The sequence below is a fragment of the Poromitra crassiceps genome, assembly GCF_964638095.1.
Source record: "Poromitra crassiceps genome assembly, contig: HAP1_SCAFFOLD_1521, whole genome shotgun sequence".
NCBI classification, from domain to species: Eukaryota; Metazoa; Chordata; class Actinopteri; order Beryciformes; family Melamphaidae; genus Poromitra; species Poromitra crassiceps.
In genome coordinates, this window is record NW_028150891.1 from 12,501 (window position 1) to 29,509 (window position 17,009).

Here is a 17,009-nt window from a genome sequence, read left to right on the forward strand (position 1 = left end):
CTTTGTTTGCTGACAGAATATTATGTTGGACTTTGCCAACTCTGAATACAGAACAACATTGAACAGCAACCTGTAGCTTGCTGTTACTTTACATCCAGCCAGCTGTCCAGTACTCGGTAAGTTTATCCACAGAACGTAACTGACTCCAGCGCGCTGGTTTGTTTCATAATCCTTAGAAAATGAGTGTGATTTATCCAGACTCAATAAGGAAAAAGTTTAGTAAATGAAAATAAGCCTCAGTAAAGAGATATAATGCTGCTTTGTCTCGGCTACGTGAACGTGAAGTTGAGTCAGTGCGCAATGCATTGTGGTTGTTGTAGTTTCCCCCCTTAACAGCGATGTGGAGAAAACTACAGCGGTTTTCTCTGATCATAGGGCTCCAATTTCAGAAATAATTGCACATTTCTACTACATAGGTGACTTAGGTTTAATAAATCATCATATTCACTGCGCTGAAATAGGCCTTCTCAGGAATTTAACTTATTTCTACAAAAAAGTAATAATAAAATAACGATTGAATCTTTTCACGTTTTCATGTCATGTCTTTATTTTTTTGCACCAAATTATGGGGAGTAGTATTGATAATAGTATTGATAAGTATCGCTATTGATAAGCAGTACCCATATCGGTATTGATAAAATCCTAATGATACCCATCACTAATAAGAACTACCTAAAATAACAGAAACCATCTTTGGGAAAAATGTATTTGATGTCTAGTTTGATTGTTTAGTTTGGCTTCATGTCTCGTCTGCTAATATGGAGGGGGTGGGGTTTATGACCTATACTGCAGCCAGCCACCAGAGGGCTATCGAGATGTTTTGGCTTCACTTTTTGGGAGCTGACATGACGTCCATTTTATTTACAGTTAATAGCTTCAAGCCGTTCTGTGCTGCTTTTGACGGTAGGCAGTAATAGGCACCTAAACTTAGATTGTTGCTTCATCATCGAGTGATTCTTGTTGAAAGTGTACCACAGATTATTGTCTGTGTCTAAATCAGTAATCAATAAAGAGTGCTTCATCTATAACCAGGACCCAAATATGGAGATTTTATAGTTCTACAAGCCTATTCTTGCTGATTTCACTTGAAACAACCACAGAGACGGGATAATGACAGAACAACGTATAGGGAGGCATGCAGGCAGAGGGACAAAATGGGTTCTGTGCTTTATACCACAGCCTCTCAGATGAGTCTTTTTGAACATGTTCTTAAACAGTCTGAGATTTGACCACATGGCCTACTTTGGACTCCACCCTCCTACACTCCTCCTTTATTCTCTCCACGCTGCCACTTTTCATTCCCTTTGCCCTGCTATCTCTCTCTCACTCTCTCTCTCTCTCTCACTCACTCTGTCCCTCTCTCTCTCTCACCTCTCTCATTACCTCTCTGGCTTCTACTGCCCCCTCATTCTCTTCCTTCACTTGATCCACAGCCCAATCTTCTCTCTCTCTCTCTCTCTCTTAATCTCACGTCTCTCTGACTCCTCCCCCTGCTCTCTGACTCCTCCCCCTGCTCTCCCTCGTCTCTCATGTTATTTTTGCTGCCTTGTTTCCCATATGAAGGCGAGGAAAATCTAAGGGCTGAGGAGAGAGGGAGCGTGCCCAAAATATAGTTTCCGACACAATAAACTTATAAATGGCTCCTTGCCATTGCTATGTGCTGCTCCTTAAACTCAGCTGCATAAGAATCTCTCTCTTCCTACGACTTGCGAACCCTCACCTAGACAAGACTTTTTAACCGTTTAGTGTAGAAAAGGTAGAAAATGCAGCTATGAAGGATGAAAAATCTGAAAGTGTTTTTTTTTAAAGTGCACGAAACCGCTAACTCATACAGGAGACTGCCGCGTTCTGCACTTGACTTGCGATGCCCATACATGCAGACACAGGACCACAGTACAGTGAGTAGGCCACCTATGTTCTAGCCAAGCCAGGAAGAGATCCAGAGTTTGAAATGTGAGACTGTTTATACTTTCTCCCCCCTCTCTCTCTCTCTCTCCCTCTTTCTGTGTGTGTGTGTGTGTGTGTGTGTGTGTGTGTGTGTGTGTGTGTGTGTGTGTGTGTGTGTGTGTGTGTGTGCGTGTGTGTGTGTGTGTGTGTGTGTGTGTGTGTGTGTGTGTGTGTGTGTGTGTGTGTGATGGCCGGAGGGAGAGAGCATGATGGAGTTATTAAGCATTGCTGGGACTAGAATGGTGAATAGAGGTGGTGGAGAGAGGGTTTGTAGTTGAAGAGAGGGGGGGGGGTGTAGTTGAGGAGAGGAATAGCAAGGGAGAAGGGAGGGAATGAGGGATTGAATAAGGGAGGAGGAGGAGGGGGGGTGGTGGGAGACATTACATGAGTGAGTGAGAACCAACCCATCCCCCTCTGCCCACTCACGCCCCCACAGCCAGCCAGCACAGACAGAGGTCAGCATGAGGTAGAGGAGGAGGGAGGGGACGAGGGAAGGAGAAGGGGTGCAGAGGAGAGAGAGAGGGGTGCATGAGATGGGGGCGCTAATGTGAACCAGCTGTAGAAACCTGACACCAAGAGAGAGAGAGGGGGAGAGAGAGAGAGAATAGGTAGAAGAGAGGGAGAGGAGGACTGCAGGAAACTGCACAGAGTAAGAGAAGGAGGGAGAAAAGGGGAGGGAAAAAATCCCACATGGCGCAAAACAAAGAATCCTATAGATGAGTTTTGCTGCAGAAACCCTGTCTGCTGAGTTCTTCCTGAAAGTAGAGCTGACTGTGTGTGTGTGTGTGTGTGTGTGTGTGTGTGTGTGTGTGTGTGTGTGTGTGTGCGCGTGCATGCGTGTGTGTGTGTGTGTGTGTGTGTGTGTGTGTGTGTGTGTGCGCGCGCGCGCACGTGTGTGCATATGTATCAGATATGTATCAGATATGTGTAGGTGTGTGATGATGTGTACATACCTGTGCACATCAAATACCTGCCTCGTGTCTGCAGTGTGCATGAAATGGGTCAGCTGAGCTGAGTCATATTGCTCCCTGTGCCTATATTGAAGCATAGTTTGAGTGTGTCACAGTGTGCACTGAAGGATCTTTTCTCAGAGAGACACACCACTCCCTGACAATAATGTGAATCATGCACAGCCTTGTCTGCCTGCCCCAGGCTGCAGTGATACAGCCAGAGGCCTATCTGACACTGGAACCTGAAGGACAGGGTGGTATCGCCGCCTGACGCCATGGCATTTGGTTCTGTCAACACTGCTTTGATAACACTGGTTGAATTTAATTTAGTTTACCTGGCATCTCTTCAGTCAGCACTTTTGAATTTTCTTTTTTTCTCTCTTCTTCTCCTTTTTTTTTCAAAGCAGTGAGTTAGTCCTGGGGACCATTGTCAAGTACCATAGAACTTTTTTTCTCTCTTTCCAACGGCCCTGACCAGACATCAAACTAGAGATCTTATCTTAGAAATTAAATATTTCTTCATGCTATGTAAACATTATGTGCATTTGACATTTTGTAGCCCAAGTCTTATTTGAAGCTGCGGAGGCATATACGAGGCTAAACGTTACAACAAAGCACGGGCCTCAAATTTCCTCTCTCACTGAAGTGGCTCTACCTGACTTTGAAAATGCATCTCACATTTCCCCCATAGTTCGAACAGTGAAAATGTGTGAAATGTTCCCAGTGAAACGTAAACCTGGCATTAACCTGGACACGGTGCTCTCAGTGTGACAGCGTGTTAATGTGATGTATGTCACAGGGCAGAGGGCCATGTCGTTACTCTGAGAGAGGCTGTCAGGGAGAAGAGAGAGCAGGCCTAATTCCCAGGGCAGACGTCTTGTTGTGATATCATGACCGCGCTGTGTGTTCAGAGTGTGGGGGGGTATCTTAGTGTTGGGGGGGGGATATCTTTTAGTGTTGGGGGGGGGGGGTATCTTAGTGTTAGCAGGGGGTAGCAGTGCAGACATGCTGATAGAGGAACGGAGACAGCGTGGTGGTGTCCGTGTCTAATCTAACAGAGCTGAGGTGAAGATGCATGACATTTGTCTCCTCTTTGAAGATATGCTCTCACTAATCTCCTGTCTGTTTATCTGTTTACCAGCACACTGCGTATGAGGAAGTCAAAGATTTATACAGAGCAATGTAGGGGGCAAGATTATATCATTAAAGCCGGGTATATTATATATATATATATATATATATATATATATATATATATATATATATATATATATATATATATATATATATATATATAAAATAAAGTTATTCTGATTCTGAATCTGATTAAGGAGAGGTTTTCCACACACCCAAAATCTCTAAAAAATAATATTTGTTTAGCAACATAAAAAGCAAGCAGAATATCCACTCACTGTGTTGGTGTTTATTTAAAAAGTGAGCTAACATTCCATCCTTGTTATGTTAAATAGTTTATTGGCCGATGCATTGCACATGTGTGATGCACGTGCCAAACAAGTGTGTTCAAGTGGGCGTGTTTGTGTGCTTTGAAGAGACATCGGGGGAAGATGAGACACACACACACATGCGCACACACACACACACACACACACAGATCTGATTGATCTGGAAGACTTCTCCCTGGCATGATTCATGGCTCCCCAAGTTTCCCATGCGCTCACAACCTAATATGTTCAAGCTGCTTTCGGGTGGAGTGGGCGTGGCCAATATAATAAATATAACTTGGAGTACGTGTGAGACGACATTTCAAACCATTCCCAACTCCACCATTCCAGTCTGTGTTTTACATGGCCTTCTCACTTTCTGATCATTTACTTCTCCCGCCGTGTTTTTACTTGCTCCTGGCCCATTCATTAGTGAAGAGCATCAATTTTGCATTTGGAAATGGTCTGAAAGAGGATATTTGTCGTATTGTGTGTGTGTGTGTGTGTGTGTGTGTGTGTGTGTGTGTGTGTGTGTGTGTGTGTGTGTGTGTGTGTGTGTGTGTGTGTGTGTGTGTGTTACTGTGCGGTGTATCTCTGCTTCCCTATTATGTTACCTGAGCCCCTCCAGGGAGGTAGGTGTGGACGCCTGTGTCTGAGAGGCAGCAGCTCGCTCTATAGCCCACAGTCCCTAGACAGTGTGTCTGCCATGTGCCACACACGCACACACACACACATGCACACACACGCATGCACGCACGCACACACACACACACACACACACACACACACACACACACACACACATGCACACACTGCGACACACTGCTTGATGAAGTACCGTACAGACAGGAAGTTACCTGACTGTTTCTGAGCAGACATGAGTATTAAAGTAACCACTCGTCATACACTAATGTCAGCCATAGAGAAGCGGTGAGTGAAAGTGTGAGGTTTGTCTGAGAGGCCCAGAGAGAAAGAGAGGAATAGAAAGTAACGAGGGGACTATTGTTTCTCATTCCCTAGTGGTCCTATTGTGTAATGTTGTAATTTCCTCTCCACTGCTAGTCATGTGCCTGCGTCACTTTTCAGAAAAAGAACAAGAAAAGGAATCAGAAAGAGACACTCTCTGTCTTGTCACCTGGCGCTCAGACGCACACACACACACACACACACACACACACACACACACACACACACACACACACACACACACACACACACACACACACACACACACACACACACGTAGACTAATTATACAGAGTTGAGTACAGTGTTGCCAACTCTCTTCCAACAAAAGTAGCTATTGTCTGCTCAGAAAGTCGCTAGATGACGTCATACGCTAATGTGCATATCCAATTATGTGCGCCGTGGCGTAGCCGTTGTGATATTAAGTGCTGACTCCACCCGGCCGGGCCAGATTCGGCATACACCGTTATAAATGACAAGCGAACCCTATGCGCTGTGTGTGTATCTGTGTGAAGCACCGACAGAGAGAGAGATAGAGAGCGAGAGAGAGACAGAGAGAAATGCTGCCAGCAGCCGCACCAATTTATTGCCAAATGCACTGGATTCAACACATGAACGTTGCTTCCCATGGTCAGAAAAAGTCTCCAGATTTGTCGCTAGTCGCTTTTGAGAAATAAAGTCGCCAGGGGGTTCTGAACAGTAGCTAACTATAGTAGCGACAGTCGCCAAGTTGGCAACACTGGTGGAGTATTTCTGTTTGTGTATAGCAGTCATGCACTGAACAACTTTTTGAGCAACGACAACACTGATGGACCGCTGTCTAGGGTTATATTGCCCCGGGCAATCTCTTGTTAAACTAAGGGATAATGCCCCACAAGATGTCCATTATCATGTATATCATCATATCATCATCATATAATGGACGACTGGGAGGCCAGAAGCGTCCAGCAAGTTCATTCATTCCAGACACCTCCAAGAGCATTAGCTCGCTTATACCATGGTCACTTGCCAAAGGGGAAAAATAAGACCATTCATTTATATTTTCATGCGTTTTGCAATCAAAATCTAAAGGTTTTTCATAAGCCATGACTCAGTTTTCCTGGTAACACCTGAGGGTTTGACTAATACCTGGAGCAATCATCACCATCCCATATGGTTCTTATGTAATGGAAACATTCACTGCTCCAGTAAATAGGACGAACCTTAGATACGACTTGGCAATGGGAGATAATCTAGTCCGCTGGCCCTTTGAGTCAGAAAGATAACGTTATGCAAAGTGAATAACATTGCGTACGGTTGACAAACAGTAAATATAATTTGACAGTATGTTTAACAACAAGACGAGCTCGCTGTCCAGCCATGTCATTGTCCCCAAATCAATATCAAGATTTTCACGAACAAATGGGATAGTCCATGTCGTGTAACTTACTGTCTGCCTGGCCGCAGCCTGAAGTAGCCAGTTGAATAGCGAATGCTACTACAGTACTACTTAGTAGGTATCCATTATCTAGAATTAATAGACACCCTGCGGCCAAACAGAATGGAGTATTCACCCAGAGACCATGGTATCATCGCTGTGAAACATTTGTATAGATTTGGGCCCCCTGTGTCTCACTTATTACCCATCTACACTGCCCAAAGAACTGCTGATCTGTGACTTGTTTTTAGTTCCTGCCAGGCTACAGTCAACAACTTCCAGAGGACTCCACCTCACATCCTTCTGCTTTTACACTTCTTCTTTAACCTTTTTCCAAGCTTAGCCTCCCCCTCTTCTACCAGTGTTAATGGCCCATTTGGACTAGTTGAACAAGTAGTCCCTTTAAGCACATGGACTCTGTGACACGTCACATACACACACACACACACACACACACACACACACACACACACACACACACACTCCTAATATTTGTACATACTGTCGGGTTGTGGTTGTGACTAGACTGTACATTAGACACTAAGGTTCACCCGTGCTTGTTCATTTGGTTCTTTGATCGGCTGTGTGTGTGCATACTAGAGGACTGTTATGCTCTCTGATGTGGTACATTATGTGCTCCTGACTGAAACTCACTCTTTGATTCTGTTTGTTTACCTCTCTGTCAACTGCACACACATTTTATCTTTGCGTCTATCCATGTGATTCTCTTTGCATGTTCAATCATAGATTCCTGTGTTTTTGTGTGTGTGTGTGTGCCCAGGTGTGCGCCGGGCTTCCTGGGGGAGTACTGCCACCATAAGGACCCTTGCCACCCTGGCTTCTGTCTCAATGGAGGAAACTGCTCGGTGACCGTGTCAGCCGGTGTGCCGGTACCGGGCAGCCCCACCTGCACCTGCCCTCTTGGCTACACCGGGAAGCACTGCCAGACCCCCCAGAACTCCACCTGCTACCCCAACAACCCCTGTGCCAACCGGGGCGTCTGCACCCTCCTGTCCCTCGACAAGTACAAGTGCCAGTGTGCCAGAGGATGGACAGGTGAGGTATAGGCTGCTCTATGGAGTGTGGCATGAGGGCCCATTGTTAACCTTTTGTCTGGGGATCAGGTGTCAGAGGGATTTCATTTAAGACCAGAAAATGTATTATTTATTTTTCAATAGACAATTGATAGTAATATGTTTTTTAGAGACTGTTGTAGCCTTCTCTTTTCCTGATTTTTTGTACAATAATGTAGTTTTCAGTTTCTTAACAGATCATTTCGAGCAGACATCTCCGTAGCCTCTGTTCCATTTGCTGTTATTGGATAAATGTGGACCAAACTGTATTGTCAGTGTTAGTGTGCTGCAGATGAGTGCAGGTCTGATAGGAGTGCAGGAACTTTGGTTCTGGGTTGCCAAAATGGTCATGTGAAGTGCCAACAAAACACATGATACATGTGCCTTCTTGATAACCCCAGTGACATACCTGCCTTTACACGCCCCCTTTCCCTCTTAACATCCTGTCTCCACAGGTGCCCACGCTAGTTAAATAGCACAACGGGTAGTTACATCAGATCCTGTACATCATTAAATATAACGGCCTTTCTCCTTCCCGTGTCCTCCTCCTCCTCTCCGTCCCCAGGGTCACGGTGTGAGCGCGAGGACAGCTGTCTCTCTAGCCCCTGTGCTAACAGTGGCACCTGCAGCTCTCTGCCTGGTGGCCACTACGCTTGTTCCTGCCCGTCAGGCTACACGGGTTCACGCTGCCTCAACGACACGGATGAATGTGCTGCCACACCCTCTGTGTGCCAGAATGAAGGAGTGTGTGTCAACAGCCCCGGCTCCTACAGGTGAGTGTAGCCATGTAGAAAATAAAGAAATAGTATTGTATAATAATAATAATAATACTGTAATAATAATAATAACAATAATACAAAATACTACTACTACTACTACTAATGATACTTTGAATTCCTTAACTCATTGAGTGCCAAGGACGGACATGTTCGTCATTTCAAATAGTAACGTAGAGTGCCAAGGACGGACATGTTCGTCAATTGCGTTTTTTGACGGTGGGGCGTCGATCAAAGCCTTCTGCCTCTGATGTACAAATATTATAGCTATTGGATGTGTCTAACCTATTTTACAGAACCCTTAGGTGGCGACAGTGCTCTCCACATAACAGAAAGGCAAGGAAAAAACAAAGAAGAAGTCGTTATGGAAACGGAAATCGCATCGCATCCGTATGCATCGATATGCTGAAGCACGTTACTGCAGCTGTGCCTGCAGCAGCCAATCTGCTCCCACAATTGAGCCGCTCCGTGTCGGTTGCGACAGCAGATCCGCACATCCACACCGTGGAGTTGTTATTATTCTCAAGTGGAAGCATCGTTGCCGGTGACAAACACACGCGGAACGCTGTAAAAAAGCAGGATGTCGATGTCCCTTCACTGTGCGCACAGCAAACTCAGCAGAGAGCCACCACAGACAGGAGGAGGAGTGTGCAGTTGAGGCGAGGCGGGGCGGGGCGGGGCGGGGGGGGGGGGGGGGGGGGCACGCAGAGCAGCACGCAGAGCAGCACGCAACACCCAGACAGACCCAGGCAGCAGGACAGGATTGACAAACGCAAGCCAGAATATCCGATGCCCACCAGCAGCAAATCAAGACCAGCAAGAAGCTGCAACCAGCAGCGCACGCAGGGGCCAGCGCTGCTGGTTGTAGCTAAAAATATTATTCTGCCAAACAAAATTCCCTGGCCTAAACTGTTTTATTGAAGGAAATTATTTTTGAGGTGTGACTACATTAGAAAAGATTAGCTTCAGAGTCAGTGATGTGCTTGAAATGTTTAATTTCACAAAAGGCCAATTATCTCAGCTTCTAGAAAAAAATTGCTGTTTTGGGATGAATCAAGCTATCTTCTCCGGCTCATAACTAAAGAACGGAAAATGGGATCAATAAACTTTTTTTTGCAGATGATAGAATAGAGTCTCGTCGTTCTTTGTGCGTGTTCAGTGTTTACATAGTAATATCACACAATATTCTGTGGGCCTCGAGAAATCACTGAAAACGCTCTGAAACTCTGGCACTGGGAGCGTCCGTTCTCCAAAAGTGGCTGGCACTCAATGAGTTAATAATGGCTGAATGTTCACTGTCACTTGTACATTGAATGAAACGGTATGGACTCTTGCTACAGGTGTAACTGCGCCCCGGGGTTTACGGGCCGACACTGTGAAACCCCCTACATCCCCTGCTCACCGTCGCCCTGCCTGAATGGAGGCACCTGCCGCCAGACGTCTGACACCAGCTACTGGTGCCACTGCCTTCCAGGTATGAGAATTATAATCGTGGAATGCCTCCAGTCCATTGTTACCCTCCAAAAAAGTAACAATGCAGACAGAAACGTCCTCAATCTCAAACCATACGCAACCAGAAGCAAGTCAACTATTTTACACCTAAGCACCCTCTCTCCATCCACTGTAACTGCACCCCTGCTACCCAATGTTGATTTGTTTGTTGCCAGGTGAGAGAGATTGAAAGAGAAATGGAAATTGAGGATGAAAACATGAATGAAGTGAGAGAAGAAGAGTGACAGTGCCCCTAGTGTGTATTTATAAATGGATGGACAGTAGCTGTGTGGTTCCGTATTGTTACATTTGCGTTGTTTGAGGTGCAAACATTATGATCTGGCTGCCTGTGTTATAATAGAAACAGCATACTGTCAGTCTACTGCAGCCAAAGTAGTTTTATACTGTAGACACTACAAACACACACAGGAAATGTCATATTACTAGTTTACAATAGAGGCTACTGTACTAAAGTACTGTACTAATGCTGACTTCATCATGTGACATGTCATTGTCCCATTCCTTCCTGTGTGCCAGGTTTCAATGGGACTAACTGTGAGAACAACATTGATGACTGCCCCGGACATCAGTGTGCCAATGGAGGAACCTGTATGGACGGAGTCAACACCTACAACTGTCAGTGCCCTCCGGAGTGGACTGGTAAGGGCGTGTGTGTGTGTGTGTGTGTTTGTGTGTATAATCTACATGTGTTTTACATGAATGGAAAATTTACACATATCTGTTTCCATTTCAGACATATGCCACCAAGCATAATTTTTTCTCCTAGAACTACATTAAATAAGAATTTGGCATGCATGTTGTGTTTAAAACTGTATTCTAGTATTCCATACGTTTTCAGTGTTGTCATATATCCAGAGTTTTTATTAATGAGACCCATTGCAGAATGATTGTGTGTTTAAATTTGCAGTTTCTGTCTGTTTTAGCCCTATAAAACGTATTTTCCACTCTGTCTTCATGTCTCTGTGTACTATCTATTTTGACATTGTCCCTCCTATCAATCTTTTCCTCTCTACCTCTATTCTTCTACTCTTTACATTACATTACATTACATTACGTCATCTCTCGTCATCTCTCCCTCTGGGTCATTTTCTTCAAATTCTCTCTCTTTTCCCTTGCTACGTCCCTGTCCCCCTGCCTCCCCACAGGTCAGCACTGTACAGAGGATGTTGATGAGTGTCGCCTGCAGCCCAACACCTGTCAGAATGGTGGTACCTGCAGCAACCTGATCGGCAGCTACGTCTGTGTGTGCGTCAACGGCTGGAGCGGACCCGACTGCTCAGAAAACATTGACGACTGCGCTACGGCTGCCTGCAGTCCAGGCTCCACCTGCATCGACCGCGTCGCTTCCTTTGTCTGCTTCTGCCCCTATGGGAAGACAGGTGGGCCAGGAGGGGGAAACCAAACACAGACATTTCTAGGGCAACCTCCTAAATTCAGTAGGCTGCAAAACAAGGGATGATGTGAATTATTTGGGAAGGTTTAGGGGACTACTCAATATAGAATTGTTACGAGTCAGGTTCATATTTCAAAGACAGAAATACACTTGCACTGGTAGTTTACTATCACCACATCGTTTCTGTGCTTTTTACGGTACCTTTGGGAGAGTATTAAATAATAACAGTCTGTAACCTGCGGAATACCAAGTCTATCCACAATTGATGCTTCCTGCTCTGTTGCCTCACCCCCTAACCTTAAAGATGAGCTGAACGTATATGATTTATTTTATTTTATTTTAGTTCACATACCTGGGTATTCAGTGCACCTATTTAATAATGTATGCAAAAACCAAATCACAAAAATCTAATTTATTTCGTTTTTTACACTTTTTCACATCAAAAGATAATTTTTCAAGATTTCATTCATTCAACAGTAATCTACAGGTTGCTGACATCACTATCAAATTTCAAACCCATTTAAACCAATCATATCACGACATGGCAGCTGACAATCAATCTTCATTTCGAGGAGAAAATTCTGCAGGCAAGATAGCCGCCTAGTGCCTGTAATCTGGTAGAATTTCTAGCCCATAAACTAACTAATAACTTGGCCTGTTTTGTATGTAACAAACTGTAATGTCTTCATTTGATGTAGAATGCAGACATAAACTGGCTCGTTAAACTTGCATTCCAGGAATAACGTTAACGTCAGCGGGTCTTACCCCGGCCCCACTGAGATTCCAGGCGGGTAGGTAGCACTCATGCATCGGATTCTCTGCTCCGGTCCACAGGGAAGCAGCTGGCTACCTGGTTCTATGCAGAACCCACTCGCGTAGCGCCACAACACGCTGAATCCCACTCGATTTGGGGGCGCAACACGCCAGGATTGGCCAACACCAAATCCAGTCCCCAGAATTGTCAAATCAAATCATCGACACGCTATGGCCCGCCTCTCAACCCTCTGTCATCTTAGACAAGATTTGTTTTCAGATGGTTTTCAGTCTGATACGTCTCCGAGCCTCGCGCCACATGGGTTCAGGTTGTCTTTAAGGAAAGGGCACAGAAATCAATATGTTAAGCTAACATGTTAAGTTAAGCAGTGAAATATGATTATTATACAATAGCATAGATTAGCACTTAATAATACTGTGAGTTGTGTAAAATTATGTTTGACATTTGAACTTGGATATGTAAAAGTATTTCATTTCTATATACTGTATATAAGATAAGATATAGATAAGATATAAAATATTTTCTTTTTCAGGTTTGCTGTGCCACATAGACGACGCGTGCATCAGTAACCCCTGTAGAGAGGGCTCTCAGTGTGACACCAACCCCATCAACGGCATGTTCAACTGCAACTGTCCAGCTGGCTACGTAGGCAGCACCTGCAACATCGACAGAGACGAGTGCAGCATCGGTGAGAACGAACACTACCTCTCTTTAATTCTAAACATGCTCTATACAATGTGTACACTTTCCGTACAATTTTGTTCTCTCCTCCTCTTCATCCTCAGGTACCAACCCTTGCGAGCATGGAGGTCAGTGTGTGAACACCGACGGCTCCTTCACCTGTAACTGTGTTCGGGGCTACGCTGGGCCGCGCTGTGAGCAAGATGTCAACGAGTGCGCTTCGAACCCGTGCCAGAACGACGGCACCTGCCTGGATCGCATCGGAGACTACACCTGCATCTGCATGCCTGGTACACTTCTTTGAGATGTGACAAGCAAATGACAGCTTACATTTTGACCATTTAGCGTTGAGATAACGTTCTGTTTCACTCCACGCATACAGGATTCGAGGGCACTCATTGTGAGATAGAGGTAGATGAGTGCCTCAGCTCCCCCTGTCTGAACCAGGGGAAATGTCTGGACCAGGTCAGCCGCTTCGTCTGCGAGTGTCCAGCAGGTTGGTGCACATGTGCTGTAGCTATGTTTCTCATTGCTTTTCAATCCACTCAAAGCCAAAACATTTCAGTGGTTGAATAACAGCAGTCCACTGTAGTGCATCCATTGATGTAACTTTTGTTCTATGTACTGTTTTCAGGCTTCAGCGGCGAAATGTGCCAGATAGACATTGATGAGTGTTCCAGCACACCCTGTTTGAACGGGGCCAAGTGTGCCGACCGACCCAACGGATACGAGTGTGAATGTGCTGAAGGTACCAAGGCCAAATATTACACTTACACATAGTATGTTGAGTTAAAGTGGAAATTGTGAAAATGGTAGATCCACTACGCCAGCATTTTCAACCCCGTGCCTTATTTGCCAGATAATCTGAAATAGAAATATGATATACACTACCAGTCAAAGGTTTGGACACACCTCATTGAATGCACTGTTTTGAATTGCATTCATCTTAAAATAATTTTGATCTAAAGGCTTATGCTTAAATGCTTGAAATTTGTTTTTTTTAGACAAATATAAATACTGAAGTCGATGCCTATACATTTCTTTCCAAAGCTAGTGGCTACTTTAAAGAATCTAAAATATAAGATAGTTTTGATTTCTTTAACCATTTTTGATCACTGCATAATTCCATTTGTGTTATTTCATAGTATTGATGTCTTTACTATTATTCTAAAATGTGAAATATAGTTAAGAAAGAAAGACAGAAAGAAAGAAAGAAAGAAAGAAAGAAAGAAAGAAAGAAAGAAAGAAAGAAAGAAAGAAAGAAAGAAAGAAAGAAAGAAAGAAAGAAAGAAAGAAAGAAAGAACAAAGTGTGTGTCCAAACATTTGACTGGTAGTGTATTAGGCACAAGATGTGACAGGCTTTATGTTTGTGCTGATTAGAAATATCATCTTCATCATCACCATCATCATCACCACCACTTGTCCTTCCCCCAGGCTTCACTGGCACACTTTGTGGGGAGAACATCAATGACTGTAAGCCAGAGCCATGCCACCACGGCGTGTGTAAGGATGGCATCGCCACCTACTCCTGTGAGTGCCAGCCGGGATACACAGGCTCCATCTGTAACATCCAGGTCCAGGAGTGCCACAGCACCCCCTGTCAGAACCGAGGACGCTGCATTGACCTGGTCAACGCCTACCAGTGCAACTGTCTGCCGGGAACTACTGGTAAGCAGCTCATACACCATAAAAATGATGGTCTGTATTGCGAGATGCGTTGCAGAAAATGTGGTTTTAAGTATTTATATCCATGAGTCATCTCTAGCCTTCTGCTTGCAAGGTACTACTCGTAGCCAAGGTCCCATTCATGTCCTTTTGAGAGGTTTAGTGTGATTCATTTTAGTGCGGCCCTCCACAGTTTAACATTGGAAGGAACAGACAGCTTGAATGGAATGGAAACTTCCTGCTTAGCTGTCGGCTTAATGTGTAGAGAGAACTGTGTGTGTGGGTGAGTGTGTAACAGTCAGGCTGGGTCGGCCAGTGCTACCTCGCTTGTTGCTCTGAGGATTAGTACCTCAGTAGCGTAGTACCGCCCTGGGAGCTGGTACTGGAGTCTGGACTGTACTCACTGCACCACACCAGAGCTGGTACTGGAGTCTGGACTGTACTCACTGCACCACACCAGAGCTGGTACTGGAGTCTGGACTGTATTCACTCACTACACCACACCAGACTCAGCTTAAACCACACTGTCGGGTCTCACTTTCAGGTCTTGCGCACCAACTTCCCCCTTGTTCTCTGTCTGTCTCAGTCTCCCTGTTTCTTTCTCTCTGTGAGTCTGTGGCTGTCTGTCTGTCTGTCTGTCTGTCTCGCTTTCTTTCTCTCTGTGAGTCTGTCTGTCTGTCTGTCTCTCTCTCTCTCTCTCGCTTTCTGTCTGTCTCAAGTGCCTAACCACAGTGCCTCTCATGTTAAATATATCTTTAGTTTCTTCTTTAGTAACTCCAGGTCTTTCCTCTGTCTGTTTCTAGTCGTATTCATATCGAGTTTCTACTGCATTTCAATTCAGTGTGATTTGTTTCTCCATTTCTTAACTTCTCACTCTTTTGGGCTCTTGTGGTGTCTTACTCCCCCTGGTGGCAAAAGGATTTACTATCACATTTTGTAGCAGCTCTTTGAGCCCCTGTACGTCACTGTACTCTACCTCCTTTAAACTTAAATCAAAAGGGAAATGAGAGACTAATGTTAGCCTATTATGTCATTAGATCAAATGTCAGTTACTCAGTCTGAGTTTGCCTTTTGTAATTATCTCCCTAGGGGTGAACTGTGAGATCAATGAGGATGACTGTGCCAGCAATCCCTGTGAAAATGGAGAGTGCCAGGATGGCATCAACGAGTATAAATGTGTATGTGCCCCAGGATACACAGGTATGCTTTGCCATGGACCCCAGCTTAAACAAAATATAGAATAAAATTCATACATGTGCATATAAATAATACACATATGTAAACCAACACAGTAAACAAACATATGTGCCTTTTTTTGCTCATTCCCTCTGAATCACTCTTCTAGGATCTAAATGCAATGTGGATATCAATGAATGTAACTCAAACCCATGTATGAGCGGGGGCACCTGTTTGGACCGGGTCAACGGGTTCCACTGCCTGTGCCCCCCCGGCACCCACGGCCCTCTGTGTCACTCCGGGACCGACCACTGTGCCCCCCAGCCTTGTGTGCATGGAGAGTGTGTCGAACAGCAAAATGGGTACATATACTATTACTCTGAAGTCTCATGTTCTGAGATCCATCTAATCCAACCAATTAATAATAATTAGATTATACAATATTTGTAGGAAATTAGTATACTGTATGTAAAAGCTAATTTTAATATTTTCCCCTGTTATTTTAGTTTAATACTGTTTCCTTTAGCTGTATTTAACTGTGGTTGCCCCCTACAGTTGGGAAGTTTCTCTCCTTAGCCTCCTTTGCTCCCAAAAGTTGTCCCCAGTCTTGCTGAGAGCATTACAATCATAGTGCCCATATAGCATGATAGAATTATCCAAATAATTGCCATTCTTGACCTGTAACACCTGCTGGAACAGATCCTGGAGTGGGCCCAGGAACAAATCATAAAAAAAATTAAAAAAAATCTTATCTTCAGGAAAACTGTTATTATAACATGTTGGGAGGTCTTCATACAACTGAAGTTGCCCCTCCTCTCTGTCTAGGTATTACTGTGAGTGTGAGGCAGGCTGGGTAGGGTCGCGTTGTGAGCAGGAAAAGGAGGAGTGTCAGTCCAGTCCGTGCCTATATGGTGGCATCTGTGTGGACCGACATAACGGCTACACCTGCCAGTGCCGACATGGATTTGCAGGTAATAATAATAATATGGAACATTTACATTTCTATTGCATCTTTCAAAATGTTGCAAGGGAGCAAGTAACAACCAGTAAGTTACTTGTCACTGTTGATTTGATTGGGTGGAAAGAAAGGCCAAACTTAAAAAGTGAAGTGCTCCGCCTCTCTCATCAGGTATGAACTGTGAGAGGAACATAGATGAATGTGCCTCAGGACCTTGTCAGAACCAAGCCGCCTGTATAGATGGAGTCAACAGCTACACCTGCCAGTGCAGTCCACC

General features: G+C 44.6%; 1 protein-coding gene across 1 annotated transcript in view; it reads left to right on the forward strand.

Moving 5' to 3' along the window:
- Positions 1-17,002, forward strand: part of LOC310771928 (neurogenic locus notch homolog protein 2-like) — a gene marked incomplete at both ends in the record, with an annotated part of 25,536 nt that extends 8,534 nt beyond the window's left edge. The window contains 14 exons of the mRNA XM_083664427.1: positions 7,504-7,778; positions 8,361-8,568; positions 9,912-10,045; positions 10,600-10,722; positions 11,229-11,462; positions 12,784-12,939; positions 13,037-13,222; positions 13,315-13,428; positions 13,567-13,680; positions 14,368-14,601; positions 15,688-15,798; positions 15,944-16,136; positions 16,600-16,745; positions 16,904-17,002. Coding sequence (XP_083520553.1) covers positions 7,504-7,778; positions 8,361-8,568; positions 9,912-10,045; positions 10,600-10,722; positions 11,229-11,462; positions 12,784-12,939; positions 13,037-13,222; positions 13,315-13,428; positions 13,567-13,680; positions 14,368-14,601; positions 15,688-15,798; positions 15,944-16,136; positions 16,600-16,745; positions 16,904-17,002 — 2,327 coding nt within the window. The remainder of the gene's footprint in view (positions 1-7,503; positions 7,779-8,360; positions 8,569-9,911; positions 10,046-10,599; positions 10,723-11,228; positions 11,463-12,783; positions 12,940-13,036; positions 13,223-13,314; positions 13,429-13,566; positions 13,681-14,367; positions 14,602-15,687; positions 15,799-15,943; positions 16,137-16,599; positions 16,746-16,903) is intronic.
- Between the last annotated feature and the right edge of the window lie 7 nt (positions 17,003-17,009).